The sequence below is a fragment of the Mya arenaria genome, chromosome 9 (genome assembly GCF_026914265.1).
Source record: "Mya arenaria isolate MELC-2E11 chromosome 9, ASM2691426v1".
NCBI classification, from domain to species: domain Eukaryota; kingdom Metazoa; phylum Mollusca; class Bivalvia; order Myida; family Myidae; genus Mya; species Mya arenaria.
Genome location: NC_069130.1, coordinates 14,997,716 through 15,020,287, shown reverse-complemented (window position 1 = coordinate 15,020,287; position 22,572 = coordinate 14,997,716). Strand labels below are relative to the sequence as shown.

General features: G+C 35.6%; 1 protein-coding gene across 2 annotated transcripts in view; it reads left to right on the top strand.

Moving 5' to 3' along the window:
* The window catches only part of LOC128245308 (neprilysin-1-like), a 180,504-nt gene that overhangs the window by 129,870 nt on the left and 28,062 nt on the right, over window positions 1–22,572 (top strand). Inside the window, exons 1-2 of one of the 2 annotated variants that reach the window (XM_052963431.1) lie at window positions 1,268–1,528; window positions 18,050–18,186. The exons of the other annotated variant lie outside the window; for it this stretch is intronic. Of the exons in view, the coding sequence (XP_052819391.1) occupies window positions 1,515–1,528; window positions 18,050–18,186 (151 nt within the window). The 5' untranslated portion in view covers window positions 1,268–1,514. Of the gene's footprint in view, window positions 1–1,267; window positions 1,529–18,049; window positions 18,187–22,572 lie in introns of those variants that run through there. 2 annotated transcript variants of the gene reach the window in all.

Sequence of the window (22,572 nt, the reverse complement as noted above, 5' to 3'; positions counted from 1 at the left end):
GACCTCTATGCATCGCGTCCTGGCTCAAAGATTTCTATGTGTCAGAACGCAACGCATAAGGTTGGAGCTCTATGCACAAAGAGTTATCTTTGAGCGAATTCGTGAATGTTATTTATAAACGCAATTATAAGCCATAGACATTACATAACCTGACATTAAAAGTACAAATGTACTGCGCAAGCCATAATTATTTTAACATTAGAATACCCGTAAGTCTCTGGTTAACATTTTGTGATTAATATAAGAATGACAAGACCTCCCAACAAAATCCAAAATAATTCCTAAATTTAAAAAAAAATGTATTTGTAATATATTGGTCGGAGATAAATTTAGGAAAATGTGAATATTTTCGCTAAAATACCAAAGCTATTATCGGCGAGCCGAGAAGCGCTTTGACATTGATTTATGAGATTCGGATAATCAACGATATTCTTCTTGCGCAATTTTCTATGAATATCTATCATAGTCAAAGAATATAAATTCGTTCATTTATTTTCATTTATTTTCAAAGCGTGTTTCAAGCGATCCGTAAAATTTCGTGGGAATCGGAATAATTGAAATAGTGATGTCAAAGTGCGTTAATTGGTGGGTAAATAAATTGGCAGATCATTCTGCTATACTTATTTATTTTTCTTCTAAAGAAAACCGTAAAACCTATTTAAAAAGCAATAACATAACCTCTATCTTCATTGTCTGTTCCTATAGGATGTGGATTCTTACATGACAAGAAACTCTGCTTCGGATTATGTATTTAACTGATTCTGAACGCGAAGCAATGAATGCATTCGATTAGCGAAAATAAATTACATAGGAAGCAGTGGCGTAGCAGAGCGAAATTGTGGCGGTGTTCCTTGTAAGTCAAATGAGGCAATCATCACCAGCCTCATCATCACCCGTAGCAGCAGCAGCACCACCACCAGAAGCAGTAGCAGGAGCAGGAGCAGCAGAGCATCAGCATCATCAGCTCTATTTGACCGAAAACCACCAATTACGCTATGGAAAACTGAATCAATTGAGGCTTGGATTTCCAAAACAATATGCTGAAACAAGTATTTCCCAATTGCTGTAATTAAAAGAGTAAAATAACTCAATTTAAACAGTTTTAAACATCTATGTCAACATAAACAATGTGGACAAACAATTTAACACTTATAAATCGCTACAATCAGAATACACTGTTGCAGCGTTAGTGATAATACGCCGCTCTACGACGCAACTGATAAGCCTAGCCAGCTACGTCTCTGGGGAACTAGGACTCTAGGAAAACCAGGTGTCAATTACCGCAGGAATCCTCCCCTCGCGTCATAGTCTCGGCGAAAAAACAAGCCTGCTTGTAATTACCACATTGTCGACATTGTATGTATTCGATCGTAAAGGAGAGAGTGAATTTGTGTGGCTCGTTTCTTGCTTTTAAGGATTTTTAACAATCTGTTAAGTGTGGCGCTGCACTTAAGGAACTTCCCGGAAATATATGTTTTGATCTTAAGGATTATACGTAGTGGAAATATATAAGTATGCCGTTGTACAGGTAAGTGTTTGTCTGCGTTTGATTAATGTATATTGCGTATTGTATAATGTATAGTAATGTTGGTATGAAGTGTAGATTAGTGGTGGTATGAAATTGGTTTGGGAAGAAAATTAATGAGAATGACTAGGTACAATATACATGCTGAATAATGAGGAAGAAAACACAAATGTAAGCTTGTATATATATAATATATCAAAATGAACGAACACACTTATTTGTTTTTGCAAATTCACAGAATTTCCATATACAATTTATAAATATTATATAGATATGTCCGGTGACCTCAATGGTAAGCGCACTCGCTTCTCACCAAGGCGGCCCGGACTCGATTCCCGGCATGGGACGGTATAGGAGTTTGGTACGTGGTCACCAAGCCGGACAAGTTGTTTTCCTCCGGGTACTGCTGTTTCCCCCAACAAAACAAGACCGCACTCTTGCATAACATCATGCTTACGAGAGTGATGAATGTTGAAATAAATGAGTTTAAAAACAAAACATAAGTTTCAACTAAACTATATATAAAGACCTGTTGTTGTTTTTATGTGGGGGGGGGTGTCATTTGATAAGTGTTCATCTGTTTGGTCAGTCTAGATGATCAACGAGTTGATTCTTATGTGCATTGATATTCCTCAAAATGAAGCAGTGTGTGACTTTTGTTTAGTGTCATTTGTTGAGTGTCACTCAAACCTTGACTTGTGTGCTTTTAAGGCATCCCACCCACACATAAGCTTATTCATTGACATCTCCATAAAGCATAATCTTAACTTAAAAAATAAGTTTGCTGCCGCCACTGTGATGCTGTATCATTTGAATGGTATTAAAGCTGCTAGCTTCTTCATTATTTCTAATATGTAAAATAATTACCAAAAGTACATTCTACATCCAGGTTAAACAGGTTGTATATTTGCTCCTTATTTCAAATGTTGCCCGAACGTAAATGACCTATTTTTAAATATATGTCGGCCAAAACAAAAACAAAAAGAAATAAAAGTGCGAGTTCGGTTAAAAATACATTTTTTGGCCCATTGATCCTATTTCAATTAATAAAACATAACATTAGGTAACCAAGCATAAAATGAAGTGATTGTACATCGGTAACTTTAAATTATACCAAAATGTTACCTGCTAACCAGGCATCCAAATATCACATATATATATGGGTTGGTTACCTTAAACAAAGTCGTGGTTGCATTATATAGGGCTGTCCCTGTAGTATCCATGATATAGTAACGTATTACTTAGCTTACTGATTAGCCATACCAATCAATCATAGTAATCGTAAAATATGATAATGTGTTGAACACTCGTGCCAAAACATTATGTTGTAACGGGATATAAAAAAACAACAACTTCTTTGTACTAGAGTATATAGTATACACTGTCATACAGTACAATACTGACGATTTAATTATGCAGTAAAACCCCGTTGGCTCGAACTCTTAAGACAAGCGACAATACCTCGAATCTCGGAAAATTCGAGCCAAACGGGAGTGCTAACGTTCAGTATAAAGAAATCGGTCAATAATATGCAGTTCGAGCAAAGAGGAATTCGAGCCAAGCGAGTTCGAACCAACGGGGTTTGACTGTATCACACTATTAGACAATATTCATATATCTTTATTCAAGTTCATGATTGATAACTTTCGACTTTCAGCGCTTGTTATAAATACGTTGATTTCCTTAACCGTGCGAATATTATGTGAGTAATCCATCTCATTTAAAAAAAACTGTTGTGTTGAAACGTTAAACTATGTATTTAGTATATTTATGTTATATTGGTTATATTAACCTAGTGACATTTTGTAAAATGAGAAAATTGTTACAAATAGTGTTCCAAGAATTTGGAGGGGAAAAAACAGTACGTATATAAACAATCAACGAATATAAATCATAAAACAAGTGTGTTTTTTATGATTTTCCATCTTAATGGGACACGCTTCTGAAATCTGCATCTGAAAACATTTATTTTATAACTTTCTTTCTATTTGATACCGAAATTGCAGAAATAATACACTGACAGTATACAATAATATGCTGGTTTTAGTGGGATGCGAAACCACGCCGGTAAAGGCAGGGAATAAATAGAAAACTGAAAACAAAACCGTACGCCCACACAAGGACTCCTCTAGGATAACTAATTGTTTAAGCTATTGTTAAATCGCGTTACCAACACTTTTCAAAATCGTGGCCATCGAAGACAATGTTTGAGCATATATCAACATTTGTTGAGAGTTCAAAACAGTTAATCTATGAGAGTGCAGTTTTAATAGGCATAAACAGAAACCCGTCCCTGCATTATTTTATGAAGAAAAACTCTTAATAATCCTACTAGAATAAATACATCTAAACTAGTATCTGTGAAGTGTTCCAGTTTCATTAGCTGTCATCTGAAATTTAAAATCGTTTGGACTCAAATTGCTTTTCAGCATCAAATGGTTAGGTTCTCATACATATTTGCACACATTTCATTTCGTCAAAAACGTTCGTCAAATTTTGACATGTTGTATGCTCGTAGGAGGGCGGGCGACTCTCATTAAAATAGCAAGAATTTTGAAACCAGGAAATGACATATTTTGATTAAAGATGCACTCTTACTCCCAAATAAGAATTACCACAATTAATAGTATTTTTTAATATTCCAAAAAGGATGAATAAATGTCGAAAACAATTGTTCTTATGAAGGATACAATGATTGATTTTAAAGAAATGAGCATAAAACACGGTATTTCTACCTTATTAGACTTAAAGTAGACCACAGAAAATATTTTAGCATTCACGGTTACAGTCTTGTTATCAGTAATAAATATTTTCAATAAATGCATTATTCAGTAAGTAGTTGAAGGTTTAATAGTCAAATTGCTGTTTGTTATGCATGTGTATGTATTGATTTTGAATAAGAGTGTCACTTTAACCTGACAAGATAAATGCGTGATAATTTGTCAGAAATATTGAAATGCAATGCATTTTTTGCCAAAAGGACACTTTTTATACAAAATGTTTAGAGATGAATTCCTTCTTCAATACAATATGATAATAGCTCAACGTCAGTAAAAATTGCCCTTCTATTGTTTCCTGTTTATGACAACCAAACATTTGCTTAAGATTCAGTTCAAATTTAAATATTTTTTAAGCAATAAAAAGGTATACATTGTGATGTTTCTCCTAAAATAAACCGCTGACTTTGAAATTAAGCACCGTAATTAATAATACATGTAATTCATCAGCATTAAGCCGGATGTTGGAAAACTTTTAATCCAGAGTATATTAATGAATCTCTGTATCCGTGTAACGCGACGATGATCTGTTTATGCTTGGATCAAAAATAATGTTCTGTTCTGTTCTGTTTTGTTCTGATATTGTTTTATTGTTTGTTTCTGATTGTAGATTTTGAACTGAATTTAAGGTATAAAAAACTATTTATCAATAACATTATTCAGATTTTAACAGAATATTAACCTAAAGTAGCATTCTCAATCTTAAAAAATGAAAACGCATCCTGGACCACATCCGGGCACTTGGCATTTAATTATAAGGTTGTACGCAACTAATTAATTTCCCTTTACTTTCCAATGCAAACGGGTTACACTTAAGATTGAAAAATGTAATTTCTAGAGTTTCTTGCCTTGATATAAAGCAAGGAGAGAGAATGTTTTCTTTGTCAACATTTATTATTTAATTTTGAAAGCTTCAAAATGGCTCATTTTGTTCAATCTGTAATCTGGTATGCTCCTGTATAAGATACAAAGCCAACTGTTTAAACGTGTGGATGGGGTAATTGGCCTTTATGAAGACCCACACGGGGAGCAGTGTGGTATGCGCGTAGGATGATGAGCCTCTGGGTTCGACCCATTCGGTACAACGGGTGGTAAACATGTTGAGTGTGGAGCCTTCGGGTTTATGACGAACAGGGTGGTATGTACGTGAAGGGTTAAACTTTCGGGTTAATGGCGAACAGGGTGGTATGTACGTGGGAGGTTAAGCTTTCAGGTTAATGGCGAACAGGGTGGTATGTACGTGGGAGGTTAAGCTTTCAGGTTAATGGCGAACAGGGTGGTATGTACGTGAATGGTTAAGCTTTCAGGTTAATGGCGAACAGGGTGGTATGTACGTGGGAGGTTAAGCTTTCAGGTTAATGGCGAACAGGGTGGTATGTACGTGAAGGGTTAAGCTTTCAGGTTAATGGCGAACAGGGTGGTATGTACGTGGGAGGTTAAGCTTTCAGGTTAATGGCGAACAGGGTGGTATGTACGTGAATGGTTAAGCTTTCGGGTTAATGGCGAACAGGGTGGTATGTACGTGGGAGGTTAAGCTTTCAGGTTAATGGCGAACAGGGTGGTATGTACGTGGGAGGTTAAGCTTTCAGGTTAATGGCGAACAGGGTGGTATGTACGTGAATGATTAAGCTTTCAGGTTAATGGCGAACAGGGTGGTATGTACGTGGGAGGTTAAGCTTTCAGGTTAATGGCGAACAGGGTGGTATGTACGTGGGAGGTTAAGCTTTCAGGTCAATGGCGAACAGGGTGGTATATACGTGGGAGGTTAAGCTTTCAGGTTAATGGCGAACAGGGTGGTATGTACGTGGGAGGTTAAGCTTTCAGGTTAATGGCGAACAGGGTGGTATGTACGTGAATGGTTAAGCTTTCAGGTTAATGGCGAACAGGGTGGTATGTACGTGAATGGTTAAGCTTTCAGGTTAATGGCGAACAGGGTGGTATATACGTGGGAGGTTAAGCTTTCAGGTTAATGGCGAACAGGGTGGTATGTACGTGAAGGGTTAAGCTTTCAGGTTAATGGCGAACAGGGTGGAATGCACGTGAAGGGTTAAGCTTTCAGGTTAATGGCAAAGAGGGTGGTATGTACGTGGTAGGTTAAGCTTTCGGGTTAATGGCGAACAGGGTGGTATATACGTGGGAGGTTAAGCTTTCAGGTTAATGGCGAACAGGGTGGTATTTACGTGAAGGGTTAAGCTTTCAGGTTAATGGCGAACAGGGTGGTATGAACGTTGGAGGTTATGACCTCTGGTTAAACCCATTTGGCAAGCAGGTAGGTATGTACGTGGGAGGTTAAGACTTCGGATCAATCCCATTTGTCGAGCAGGATGGTATGCACGTGGGAGGTTAAGACTTCGGGTTAATCCCATTTGGCGAACAGGGTGGTATGCACGTTGGAAGTTAAGTATTCGGGTTAATCCCATTTGTATAGCAGGGTGGTATGCACGTGGGAGGTTAAGACTTTGGGTAAATCCCATTTGTCGAGCAGGGTGTTATGCACGTGTGAGGTTATGACTTCGGGTTAATCCCATTTGTATAACATGGTGGTATGCACGTGGGAGGTTATGACTTTGGGTTATCCCATTTGGCGAACAGGGTGGTATGCACGTGGGAGGTTATGACTTCTGGTAAATCCCATTTGGCGAACAGGGTGGTATGCACGTGGGAGGTTATGACTTCTGGTAAATCCCATTTGGCGAACAGGGTGGTATGCACGTGGGAGGTTATGACTTCTGGTAAATCCAATTTGGCGAGCAGGGTGGTATGCACGTGGGAGGTTATGACTTCTGGTTAATCCCATTTGTCGAGCAGGGTGGTATGCACGTGGAATGTTTATACTTCGGGTTAAACCCTTTTGGCGAACAGGGTGGTATGCACATGGGAGCTTATGACTTCTGGTTAAACCCATTTGGCGAACAGGGTGATATGCACGTGGGAGGTTATGACTTTGGGTTAATTCCATTTGGCGAACAGGGTGATATGCACGTGGGAGGTTATGACTTCTGGTTAATCCCATTTGGCGAACAGGGTGATATGCACGTGGGAGGTTATGACTTCTGGTTAATCCCATTTGGCGAACAGGGTGGTATGCACGTGGGAGGTAATGACTTCGGGTTAAACCCATTTGGCGAACAGGGTGATATGCACGTGGGAGCTTATGACTTCTGGTTAATCCCATTTGGCGAGCAGGGTGATATGCACGTGGGAGGTTATGACTTCGGGTTAAACCCATTTGGCGAACAAGGTGATATGCACGTGTGAGGTTATGTCTTCTGGTTAATCCAATTTGGCGAACAGGGTGGTATGCACGTGGGAGGTTATGACTTCGGGTTAAACCCATTTGGCGAACAAGGTGATATGCGAACACTTTTAACTGATCAACAGATGGCTGAAATTAGATATTACTGCGACAGCTAAGAAAGTGATTATTATCTCTGTGCTATGCTAATTGCTACCTTTTTAGTGGTATGTCGCATTACAGAACTCGCAACTAACGAATAAGGGTAGTTATTATAGTTAGGGTTGATTTATTTAAAGAATGAATTGCGGGATTGATGTCATTATCGGGTTATGAACGCAGTTGGGCTGGTTAAAGTGTGTGGAGTCCGAACGAGTATAGTATATTGGTGTATATCATTTCCGTCCAAAATTGTTTTGCAGACAGATTTCTTATCAACATTGTTAATACCTAAATGAAGTACTGAAAAAATGGTAATACTCTAGTACATGAAAACAAATGAAATCAAAACTTCAAAACAAGATCTTTCTCTATGGGGAAGCATTTTAAACAAAAACTGTTTCACTTTTGATTTGATCAATTTTATTTTACTACACTACATTAAGATTCCGTATCTTCACTTCACAGTCAGTTATTTGTTGACCCATTTTATCGAACAAACTTAAATCTTTTAAACCAGGATCAAGCTGGGTGTATTGTTTATATTTTAGAGTTTTTGTGAACTTCTCTCAATTTAAAAGGTTTTGAAACATTTAATGGAAATTATTTAACGGTAATTACGGTATACTATTTTAGTTAGTTGTATCAAATGAATTTTGATAGTTTGGCTGAATGAAATAAGATGCTTAAGTCTAAGTTCAAGATGTTTGGAGAAATATGGGCCAAAGTCAATACATGTGAGATTGAGTTTTTTCGACAGTTTATCTGATAATTGCTGAAAACTCAAGTGGCAAATCGTGTTTGAAAGAAATATATAACCGATTTATATGCCAGAATATTTTAAGTTTAATTGATTTTACTGATATCACAATGTCAGAAGTTTAAAATATAAACCATGAAAAAACAATCTCTGTGAACCAAATCTTTTTTACAAAGCAGGGGTCGTATTTATAAAGCTTCTTAGAGAAAATTTACAACTTAAACTTCAACTAAGTTGAAACATTTCGAATTATTAACAACGAACATTTTTAATGCCCTCTATTTTACACCACATGTATTCATTTTTGTTATGATTTTGACTTTTCTTATTTTTAATCATATTATTGGTGCGTGTGGTGAAGAGTCTGTGGGTTCGACCCATTCGATAAGGAATAGTATGCACGTGGGGGTTAAGCCTTCTGGTCAAACCCATTTGGCGATGAGGGTGGTATGCACGTGACAGGTTTAGCTTTCGGGTTAAAGCCATTTTGCGAACAGGGTGGTATGCAAACACCTTTAAGAGAACAACAGATGGTTGAAATTAAGTATGATAGCGATAAGCATCTAATCAAATGGCAAAGTGATTATATCTCTGTGCTAATTGCTTCCTTTTTATTGATACGCCACATAACAAAACTAACAATTAACAAATAAAGGTAATCATAATAGAGAAGGTTGATTTATTTAAGGAATGGAATAAATTGCGAAATTCATGTCATTGTCGGGGTATGAATGCAGTTGGGCTTCTGAAAGCGTGTAGAGTCCTAAGGAGTATAATAGTATATTATTTATGTTATAAAGTTTTGATGAACTTCTCTCATTTAAAAGGGATTTGAAACATTTAATGGAAAGTATCTAACGATAATCACGGTAAACTATTTTAATTAGTAAAATCAAATGAATTTAGATAGTTTGGCTTCATGAAATAAGATGCTTTAGTCTAAGTCCAAGATGTTTTAAGAAATATAGGTCAAAGTCAGTACATGTTAGATTGAACTTTTTTAGAGATAAGCACCAATGTATATGTTTTGAAAGGTTTACTTAATCATCGGTGTAAAATTCTCGCTGACAAATGAGTATTCTTAAATTGTATAATTCAAATTCAAGCCACATTACTGATAAACCGAGAGATAAAACAAATTTTAACAAAAGTTCCAGCTGTGAGTTTTTAAGTCAATTTATTATTACATAAACAAGAGATTTGTTTATCTGATAATTGATGAAAACTCAAGTGGCAAATCGTGTTTGAAAGAAATATATAACTGATTTATATGCCAGAATATTTTAAGTTTTATTGATTTTACTGATATCACAAGAAGAAGTTTTAAATATAAACCATGAAAAAATAAAAATCGTTTCTCGGTGAACCATTTTTTTTATTAAACAGTGGCAGTATTTATAAAGCTTCTTAGTGAACATTGTCATTTTAGAAAGCAATTGAAATAAATGAAATATTTGGATTTTTAGCAAAGAGCATTTTAATACTCTTTATTTTCATCAAATTTATAAATTTTGTTTTATGATTTTGACCTTTTTTGCTTTCCTTCTTATTTTTGCTGCATTCAACCTATTTTGCGAGCAGGGTGGTATGCACATGGGAGGTTAAACCTTTGGGTTCAACCCATTTTGCGAGCAGGGTGGTATGCACATGGGAGATTAAACCTTTGGGTTCAACCCATTTTGCGAGCAGGGTGGTATGCACATGGGAGGTTAAACCTTTGGGTTCAACCCATTTTGCGAGCAGGGTGGTATGCACATGGGAGATTAAACCTTTGGGTTCAACCCATTTTGCGAGCAGGGTGGTATGCACATGGGAGGTTAAACCTTTGGGTTCAACCCATTTGGCGAGCAGGGTGGTATGCACATGGGAGATTAAACCTTTGGGTTCAACCCATTGGGCAAGCAGGGTGGTATGCACATGGGAGATTAAACCTTTGGGTTCAACCCATTCGGCGAGCAGGGTGGTATGCACATGGGAGATTAAACCTTTGGGTTCAACCCATTTGGCGAGCAGGGTGGTATGCACATGGGAGATTAAACCTTTGGGTTCAACCCATTTGGCGAGCAGGGTGGTATGCACATGGGAGATTAAACCTTTGGGTTCAACCCATTGGGCAAGCAGGGTGGTATGCACATGGGAGATTAAACCTTTGGGTTCAACCCATTCGGCGAGCAGGGTGGTATGCACGTGGGAAGTTAAACCTTTGGGTTCAACCCATTGGGCGAGCAGGGTGGTATGCACGTAGGAGGTTAAACCTTTGGGTTCAACCCATTCGGCGGGCAGGGTGGTATGCATGTGGGAGGTTAAACCTTTGGGCTCAGTCCATTCGACGACCAATGTGGTATGCACGTGGAAGGTTAACCTTCGTTGTAAAACCCATTTGGTGAGCAATGTGTATGCACGTTGAAGGTAAACCTTCGATGTAAACCCTATTAGGCGAGCAGGGTGGTATGCACGTGGGAGGTTCAGCCTTCGGGTTAAACCCATTTGGCAAGCAGGGTGATAAGCACGTGAGAGGTAAAGAACTCGAGTTATACCCATTATGCGAGCAGGTTGGTATGCAAACATCTTTGACAGAACATCGGATGGTTAAAATAAGATATTACAGCGACAACTGGGAAAGTAACTATTATATATATGCTAAGCTAATTGCTTCATTTTTATTGATATGACGCATTACAGAACTCTTAATTAACGAATAAGGGTAGTTATTATAGACGAGGTTGCTTTATTTAAGAAATGAGTTGTGGGATTGATGTTATTATCGAGGTATTAACTCAGTGGGGCTGGTTTAAGTGTGTGGAGTCCGAATGAGTATAATATATAAGTATATATCATGCCGGACAAGCATTTTCTTGCAGACAGATTTCCTGCCAATTGTGTTAATAAATACCGAACAAAAAATGGGAATACATGAAAACAAATGAAATTGTAACTTCAAAACAATATCTTTCTCTAAGGAAAAGAATTTTAAACAAAAACTGTTTCAATTTTGATTTTATCAATTTTATTTTACTATTTAACATTAAGATTCCGTATCTTCACTTCACATTCAGTTATGCGTTGACCCAATTTCAGAAGCAAGTTAAAACATTTCATACAAGGATCAAGCTGTGTGTATTTATGTTTTAGAGTTTTTTGTGAACTTCTCTCATTTTGAAGGGCTTTGAAACATTTAATGTAAATTATTTCACGATAATCACGGTAAACTATTTTAATTAGTAAAATCAAATGAATTTGAATAGTTTGGCTAAAAAAAAAGATGCTTAAGCCTTCGTTTAAGATGTTTTGAGAAATATGGGCCAATGTCCGTGCATGTTCGATTGAATGTTTCGAGCATAAATTATATATGTTTTGCAAAGTTTACTTAATCGTCGGTGTAAAATTCTCGCTGACAAGTGATTATTCTTAAATTGTATAATTCAAATTCAAGCAAATTTACTGATAAGCCAAGAGATAAAACAAATTTAAACAAAAAATCCAGCTATGATTTTTTTAAGTTAATTTATTATTACATAAATAAGAGATTTGTTTATCTGATAATTGCTGAAATCTCAAGAGGCGAATCGTGTTTGAAAGAAATATATAACCGATTAATATGCCATAATGTTTTAAGTTTATTTGATTAACTGATATCACAATGTCAGAGGTTTTATATGTAAACCATGAATTAAATGAAAACCCGTATCTCGGTGAACCAAATCTTATTAAAAAAAACAACAGCGGCCATATTCATGAAGCGTCTAAGAGAATATTTTTAACTAAGTGAACATTCTCAACTTAGTTGAGACATTTCAAATGTTTAACAACGAACATATTTAATACGCTCTATTTTACATCATATTAATATTTTTATGATGATTTTGAACTTGTTCTTGCTTTTTTATATTAAAATGCGTGGGGTGATAAGCCTATAGTTTCGACCCATTCGATCAGGTGTGTTGTTAGCATGTTGTGTGTGAAGCCTTCGGGTTATACCTATTTCGTGATCAGGGTGATATGCACACATTTAACAGAACAACGGATGGTTTAAATTATTGAAAACTACACTCCAGATGAAAGTTTAGATAATATTGTTATACAGTTTACTGATCTCTTGCAAGAAAATGCATTGAATATTTTCGGTAAAACTCGTCGTAATTTTGATAAGAACATAACTAATAATGCAAAAAAGGAAAAAACTGTTTAACGAAGAATGTTACAGCGCTAGAAAACAGTATACGATTGCAAGAAATGTGTTTTTAAAAAATAAAACAAACAAAAATAGACAACATTTTGTAAACACTAAAGCTAATTATAACCGAGTTTAGCAAAGAGAAAAGAATAAATTTAAAACTAGAGAAGAATACACTACGTAACTTAGCAACAAAACAACCAAGACAATTTTGGAAAAAGATCAAACAGCAATATAAAAGCAATAATAGTAATGCCGAAAATCTGAGTGTTGACGACTTATACTCTCATTTTGAGACCTTATTTGGTACTGAATCATATACTTATGCTGATAATGATACCCATATTCCGATTATTAATTATGACGACGAATTGGACATAGATATAAACTACGATGAACTTAAACACGCCGTTTTTTTTCACAAAATAATAATAAAAGTTCGGGCAATGATAACTTAAACGCAGAAATTTTTAAACATTCTTTCGATCAAACATCTGGATTTCTACTCAAACTGTTTAATACTCTATTTAATAACGGCGAATATCCAAACTCATGGGGACTGGGTATAATTGTACCAATCTTCAAAGGGGGGGGGACATAGAGGATCCAAAAAACTACAGAGGAATCACTCTGATAAATATTATAGGAAAAATATATTCACAGGTACTATTAAATAGGCTCACAAAATGGTCAAAAGCACATGAAAAAATTATAACGAATCAGTTTGGTTTTCAAAAGGGAAAGTCTACAGTTGATTGTATTTTCATTTTACAGTCCATTATTTCTAAAACACTTAGCTCGAAAAAGAAATTGTATTGTGCGTTTTTAGATTATGAAAAATGTTTCGATAAAATAGATAGATTACATCTATGGCAAAAACTACTTAACGAAAATGTGAGTTCAAAAATGGTAAAGGCGCTTCAAGCTATGTATAGCGTTGTCAAATCTTGTGTACGGTATAATTCGAACACATGACGGTATTTTGAATCAAATATCGGTGTTAAACAAGGGGATCCAAGTTCCAGTCTAATGTTTTTATTTTTCGTGAACGATATTATAAATAATATTAACGCTGATATAGCTGGTATTTTTACAGCAAATGAAATCAAGATATTTCTGTTACTCTTTGCAGATGATGCGGTGTTATTCGCTCAAACACCAGAAACATTACAGTCTATGCTAAATGACCTGGAACGATATTGCAATGACTGGGGACTAAAAATAAATACCACCAAAACAAAAGTTATGATATTTGAAAATGGACGTCACACAAACTTTGAATGCTTACTCTGTAATACTATACTAGACGTTGTAAAATCCTTCAAATATTTGGGCATCCACTTCTATAAAAATGGCAAATGGTTTCGAACACAAAAGCGACTAGCACAGCACACTTCATACGCACTCCATAACTTATTTATCGTTTTCAACCAAATCGAGTTTCATTCAATTGATAAATGCAAACTATTCGACAGTCTTGTTTCACCAATTATTAACTATAGTGCAGAGGTATGGGGAAATCACGAATCTAAAAATATAGAAATAATCCATTGTAAATTTCTCCGAAAAATTTTAAACGTAAAATGTCGACCAATTTAGACGGATTATACGGTGAACTTGGGCGCTTCCCTATGATAATAGCTAGGCGATTAATAATGATAAAATATTGGATTAAAATATTAATATCAAATTATGCGTTATTGGTAAATGCATATACAATTCTCAAGACTGACGCTGATAACAATAACATATATGGCGGCAAAAATTGGGCTAATCAAATTAAAGTAATATTAAACCAAATAGGAATGACAAACATCTGGCAAAATCAATACACTGCTGATATCAGCTTCGAATTAATTAAACAACGCATCGTCGATATATATAAGCAAACTTGGTATGCAAACATTAACAACTCAAGTAGACTATCATCATACGCAAGGTTTAAGCATGACTTTCAGTTTGAAAAAAATCTAAACTGCGTTAATGAAAATAAATATAGAATAGCTATTACAAAATTTAGACTTTCGTCACACGACCTAGCCATTGAAACTGGAAGGTATATAAACATTATAAGATCGGAACGTAAATGCTTACACTGTTACATGAATGTCGTAGAAAGTGAGTATCATTTCTTACTCGTATGTCCTAAATACAAACTCCTCCGACAACAATATCTCAAACCTTATTATAACTCGTGGCCGAATCTTAATAAATTTGACAATCTTTTGTCATCAACATCTGTTCACTTTATTAACACCTTAGCGAAGTTTATCTATTTCGCATTTTGCCTTAGAACAAATGCTACAGCAATAACACTTCATTATTGATCATTTATCTGAATGTAAATCTTAACGTATTGAAATATGTAAATTGTTACTATGTCTTTTTGTAACATGACACCTACTGTCTTGAATGTTTGACCTCTCTGTAAATAATCTGTGTCTTCATTGTTCCATATTGTACTTTATTATATGGCTATAAATGTGCATATGCCGTTTAATGCTGAATAAAGATATGTTATGTTATGTTAAATTAGATATAAGAAAAAATGGATGCATAGTATCAAGTCGGCGCGATGAAAGAAGAAACACATGCATTTAGATCACCAAGAAAAGGTGTTATTTACTTAAAGGCCGGGGTGCCTGACCCCAATGTCCTAACGGACAGCAATTAAGCCTATTTGGCAGAGGAGGCGTGGTTAATCGGGTTTATGAGGTCTGATGCATATCTCTGGTCAGCAGTTTTGATTGTAAACATTCACATGACTTGTGGTGTTATATCATTCAGGATAGATGACATGTTAAGTATACATATGTTCGAAAGACATTATTGTTGATACAACTGTAAGAATGGTATTTGTTTTGTGGATACACTTTACTGTTATGAGTAAATTGAATAGAAAAGGCTATACATTATCTTCTTATCTTCGCCCGTGGATTATTGGATCTACTTATCTGAGGTGGAAGAAAAAAATGTTCTGAATAGAAAACAATTTAAGGCCGCTAGGCCGCCAACTTCCCGCCGCTAGGCCGCCAGGCCGCTAGGTCGCTAACTTCATGCCGCTAGGCCGCTAACTTCACGCCGCTATGCCGCTAGACCGCTAGGCCGCTAACTTCACGTACATTTAACATCAAATTTATTCCTTTTGTTTTGATGATTTTGACATTTTCTTTTTATTTTTGGTGTAAAAGAATTGTTAGTTTTCATTTAAATCAAATTAGAAAAAAAGTATATTTTCACTATGTTGATGTTTTTCACTTAGTTGCTTTTTGAATACGGCACCAGGTAACTAATTGATATCAAAATAGGTTAGTCCATGAGTAACAAATCGAAGCGGTTTATAAAAAAGATATTGTTTATTTTGTAATACAAGAGATTTTGAAGACGAATTCCATTTTATTTGTGTTTGAACATGTTATGAAAATATCATTCTCATGGAAAATATAAGAAAGATGTATAATAATATGTAACAGTATTATTATTTACATCCGTTTGTGATCAGTTCATTGAACTTTTAAACACAAGAAATAAACAATAACTGTATTTATCAAACAAGCTCTGAGTGTGAAGATCAACTTGAAATATAGATTTTCATAAGCAGTTATGTTCATCCTCACCTGCTTTGAATATGGTCACAGTTATGTATTCTATTTTATATAATGTATAACCTGTGTCAAACCATGTGTTTGTTTATATAGAATTGTTTAAGGAATGAATTGCGGGGTTGATGTCACTATCGGGGTATGAACGCAATTGGGCTGGTCTAAGTGTGTGGAGTCCGAAGTCCGAAGGACTCCACGCGTACATTGACCAGCCAAATTGCGTTCATATCCCCGATGATGACATCAACCCCGCAATCCATTCCTTTATTTACACCAATATTTCATTATTTTGTTCAAAAAACGTTAAAACAATACTTCATTTCATTTCAGATTACCTTTCAGTAATCCTTTCTTACCCATTCTGTAAATAGGACGACCCGACTGTTACCGGAAACATTTTTTTCAAATGACTTCACAATATTATGGGAAAAGATTAACCACTTGAAATCACTTTTAAACGTAAAATTGAAACACTTTTGGCAACAAAACGTTTAAAATATAATAACTTAGCACTTTCTAAAATGTTGATTTATATTTTACGGGACCTGCTGACACAATACAAACAATAACAAGATCAATAGTTTTCATGTATATTGTTATGCGATGAATTGCGATCCGAACATATCTGAAGATGTTGCGTTCATCGATTGATGAACGCAATTGCCGAAAGTCAGTTCATTTAAGGAATGGAAGTTGAGGTGTAAATATACAGTTTAAGAAGATGGTGTACTTCGTACAAGTCTAAATACAGTATCCATTCTGTTCCGTTCTTAATGAGTCCGATGTACAAATACGTTTGTCACTTTATTACACCGTTGGCGATAATGATAAATGTTGATGCATGTGTGCATAATTACGAACAGTCGCAGAAGCGCACATTTATTGAACTAAAAATAATCATTTTTGTTTCCATTTGTTTTCAAAAAAACAAAAAAAAAACAATAATGTTACAAGAATATCAAAATGCAGCACAATTCAAAATAAAGAAATGTTACTATGATAGAATTGGGAAGATTTGCATTTTTGCCATTTGAATCTGAACCCAGACTTGAGACTGTTTGTAGTCATAACCTGGTTACAATTTTGGAATAATCTGAAAGGTGCTTACCTTCGGAGTGTAAAATAAATGAAAAAAAATACATCGTATGTATAGGTTTTATATAGTTTGTATATTTGCTCTTTACTTGAACTGATATTCGACGTAAAATGAGCCATTATGCAATTTTAAATGCCCCCAAACTGATAATTATACATCCGACTGATGCCTTCATACTTTGAATATACATTGTTAGACATTAAAATGGAAACTTAGTTCGTTCGAAACATCGGATCACTTGAAGTTTTAGCTCGGGCTCCAGGCGTCCTTAAGCTATCGCAGTAGTATTGTTTTAGTTTTCGTTATTCTTTTACATTTACTTGTTACTCCAAATGTTATTAATCACTCCCAAAACAGGCATACTTTTTTTCTACACTTTGTTTTTAGAAAACCGGGATTCTGTACCAAACCGACCTATATCGAGTTCATCAAATGCTTTCCGGTGGTTTATGTAAATTTATCAGTGAATTGAAATTGATAGTTAACTGTTTCAAACAATGAAAATTAATAATATAAAATTGGTAGTTTACTCCTTTTTAAAATTTGAAGCCAGCTCACGGTTCTAAATTAAACGTCAGCGCGCGAAGGGCTGGGCCAATTTCAGATACCTTCAATTTATATTTAATATGATAATGAACGAGTATCTAGTACTTGATATATGTTTTCCCTTATTTGCAGAACCACACGACGTATTATTCATATTGACAAACTATATTTACAGGACTCCTCGGCGCACGGACAACATGGGCTTCCTGCACGTGCTGGTGGCTGTGTGTATCGTGTGTCTGCTCGTGGTCGTGGTGGTGCTGGCGGCTCTCCTCGCGCGAAAGGTCATCCGAGAGGGGGATGAATTATCAGGTCATAATAACATTTCCCAGATCTTCTCTATAAGTCAACCAATCGTAACAGCTCGGCCATCTCTCAAACTTCGGGATAGATCTCGTAAATAAGCTTCAAGATATACGAAAATGTGATGAGGTCGCGTATCATTACGCTAAGTAGATCCATTCGATAACGTAAACAATATACTGATATGTTGTCGTAATAACCCTTTGGAGAAAGTTGGTTCTACCCATATATATGACCGGCATAATGCCATTACTTCTCCATCCTAAAACATTAAGTATGTCCCTTGACGGTTGAAAACGCATAGAGCACGTTTTCAACATGGGCGCCACCATGATGAACTATTTTTAATGACCCGTATTATTTATAATATCTATTGGATAATGGCCGAAGTAGTGATGAAACTATTATCGAGAATAGTCGATAAATTGTCGTTAACAATGCTATGTCGGCGACAATCGATATTGGTTGTCCAAAATCGATGTCGCTTATGTTACTTCCGGTAACTACGTATTTTTTGTGCTGTGGTAAAAGTCGAGTAAATGTCAATTTTCTTTCCGTTAAATTCTCGTTTCTTTGCGTTCATTTTAACAAGTGAGGCCACTCTCTTACACAAATGCGGTGAACACTTTTGCTTAAAAACTTACAAACTCTCCAAAATTACAAATTGTTTTTAATTGTTTAAATATATTTCATTAAACCTTCTTCAATAACCTGTCTCTATGGTGTAGTGGGTCCGGTCTTACCAGCATATACCGGGGATCCCGGCTCGATGCATTCTGTTTTTGAAACCATTTTTGGTATCGTTTGTAATTAACTAATTTCCTTTTTTGTGAAAGTTTTATGAAATTAAGATATTCTAATGAAATGTTCAATATAACAGGTTATTGAATGTTAAGCTTGTTCACAAATATCTAATATGCTGATGCTTTTACATGGACAAAATGACATAAGATAACTTACTTGATGCGGTGTGCATCATATTGCAATTGATGTGCAATTATTAAGTAATATGTTGTGTTGTTATGTTTTTTCGTTAAGTTATTAACGTCAGAAAAAGGTTGTGGAAATTTATTTACTGATGCAAAAAGCATGACTATAGCATCACACGTACTGATTTAAATGATCCTGATGATACAATGTATAAAGAATGTATTACTTACTGATATAAAACTTTCGATTATTGTCCAATAGTAAATCGAAATGCTTGGTCCGATTCGATTCGATTATCGATAGGAAATGGAGTCCGATTTCCAAACACTAGGCCGAAGTGTTCCGATTGAAAGTCAACTTGACGTGCGTTCATTTCGTTTGAACTGCAAGGGTTGGTTTTATGTCGTCATTTGTTAACAAGGTTTTCACATAGTTAAACCTGGTTATTAGAATGACGAACGTCGTTGTTCGGGCGGGCGGGCGGCGTCAAACTCACCTATGAAACTGAATTACTTCAGTAAGGGTTGATATATCTTGACCAAATTTGGTCTATAGAAAGAGGTTATGGGTACCTTTCATGGGATTGCGTTTGGGGTCCCTAGGGTCAAGGTCATGGTCACTGTTACTAAAAATAGAAAAATAGATGAAACTGAATAACTTTGGTCAGGGTCCAAATATCTTGACTAAACCAGGTATAAAGGAAGAGTGTATCGATACCTTTCATGGGATTGCGTTTGGGCTCCCTAGATTCAGGGTCAAGGTCACTGTTACTAAAATAGAAAAATGGTTGAAACTGAATAACTTAAGTTAGGGTTGACATATCCTGACCCAGCTTGGTATAAAGGAAGAGTTTATGGATACCTTTCAATGGATTGCATTTGGGGTCCCTAGGGTCAAAGTCACTGTTACTAAAAATAGAAAAAACAGACACAGGCTGAAGTTCTTCTGTCAATCATTAAAAACCTGGTTTCGTCGCATTGCGGCGTTTCTTGTTATCTATAGAATAATGTACATATTTGACCATGGCTTCAGCTACAAGCTCTCGAACAGTTATTCTTCCCACATGGTCAACCATGTCTTATCCTGTAGAATACATGTTTTGTTTTTGTCAATGATTTAACCCGGTTTTGAAAATTAAATTGCGTAACATGATTGTATTTGATTACCAGGTAGTCTGGGAGTAATTGGAAATTAAAATAGCAAACCTTTTCCCGCGTGCTTACGGAATTAGATTGAAATACTTCCATTCTTCAAATATTTGTTGTTTTTGCATCGGCTGATTTTGACGTTCATTTCAATATGTGAGCAAAGCTTGGGTCGAACAAGTCTAGGAACAGTTTCATAAGAATCTGGACTTGAACGACCCTAACCATTTCGCTGGAATAATTTACATTTCATAGTAGGAAAAGTAAAACGTTTCAGCAAAACACTTCCTTGTCTCACTGCTTTTTTACCTTCACCGAATGTAAACATCCGGTAGTACTCGTTACTGGAACACGGACGGTGTCATTAACGGTAAAACTAATTTCACTTTCGTCGCACAGATAGTTCCCTTTAAATCCCTTAAAAATGTTGCTAGTATAAATGTTTGCCTACCAGGTATTCGTTGGCCATTTTTGCTTTCATGGACCCAAGTTCTAACAACATTAGTAACGTCTTCCCCATAACACTAATGCACCGAGCGAGACGTGAAACAGGTCGTTAAAAAGCTCTTATCTTAAAATGCTTTTCATGTAATGCCTCATTTGAATAATTCACCTTGTTGTATTCTTAATGAACAAAGTTGCACTTAGCTTTTACATGGTATTCCTTCCGGTATGACGTCAAAGATCAACCACAATCATGTCATGCAGCTTTTTATTGAAAGTAAACATAAATACACAGTTGCAGTATTTCGGATTTGTTCCATTCGGAAATACCATAAAGCGTCCTTTTAAAACCCCATAAATATGATTTTATTATATACTCATCATCAATCCAAACACAATACGTATCACAAAATACGGTAGTCCGTATTCCATTCCAGTGCACTGCGGCCGTATCCTACTCTGCTGACGTCACGTCGTGTCAAGTATCATTGCGCGGTTGTTGTTTTTTAAAATAACGCCATAAATCAAAATAGTTCGTCATTAATGTTATTTAGAACATGTGTGTTTTCAGTGATTTAACCAGTAATGAATATAATAAAAGGGTAATTGGTACTGTGTTTTGAAATTTCTACCCTCGTGTTTTTTTGCAAATTTTGATTTTACTGGCTAGCGCTTCGTTGAATCTGAATCTGCAAAATATCTCTCGACTTGAATACAACCTCACAGATCAAATTCAATTGGACGAAGTCTCTTTTCATTTATTTTTTATTTAATGAATAAATATGTTTGCGCCGAACTGTATACGGTATTGTTGAATTCTTTGTATTTATGTTCATCTCACGGTCAATTAAGGAATGAATTGCGGGGTTGATGTCATTATCGGGGTATGAACGCAATTGGGTTGGTCAATGACATCAACCCCGCAATGCATTCCTTATATTTACACCAAAAGTTCATTATTTAATTCAAGAATTGTTTAAAAAAAAAACTTCATTTCATTTAAGAAAACCTTTCAGTAATCCGTTCTTACCCATTCTGTAAATAGAACGACCCGACTATAACCGGAAGCATTTTTTTTCAAATGACGTCACAATAACGCGGGAAAAGATCAACCACTTGAAATCACTTTAAAACGTATTTGGTTGAAACACTTTTGGTACTTTTGGTATATTTAGAATATAATAAACTAACACTTTTAAAAATGTTGATCTATATTTTACGGGACCTGCAGACACAATACAACCAATAACAAGATCAATCGCTTTCATGTATATCGTTATGCAATGAATTACGATCCGAACATATCCGAAGATGTTGCGTTCATCGATTGATGAACGCAATTGCCGAAAGGCAGTTCATTTAAGGAATGGAAGTTGAGGTGTAAATATTACTATATAAATATTGCATGGCTTCCAGTGTGACAGTACATATTGTCAACATGAGGGAAATACTGTTTCCCAAGGCGAAGTGTACTGTCACACTGGAAGCCATGCAATATTTATTTTATTATACCGAACACAGTTACATGTATATACATATATAAGATTTTTACCATTATGCAACTTTCAAATTTAATCAATTTATTCTGTAGTAATTGTTTGTTTACATTATTAGCTGTCATTTTGTTGCAAATGTCGTTTAGAAATAATGCAAACACCGGTTGTAACCAGATTAACAACACATTTTAATAAGCGCTTACCACCTCAGCCTTGGGAAACCAAAAATGCCTATTTTTAGACCTTTTTGTACTTTTGGAATCTTTATAGACTCAACTAATGTATTTCCATCGACCTCCGTATGAGAGGCAAAAGGTTAAGAATTTAGTTTCCACTGCCTCTGATGTCCTGATTTTTTTTTCGTATCGTAGTCGATAACA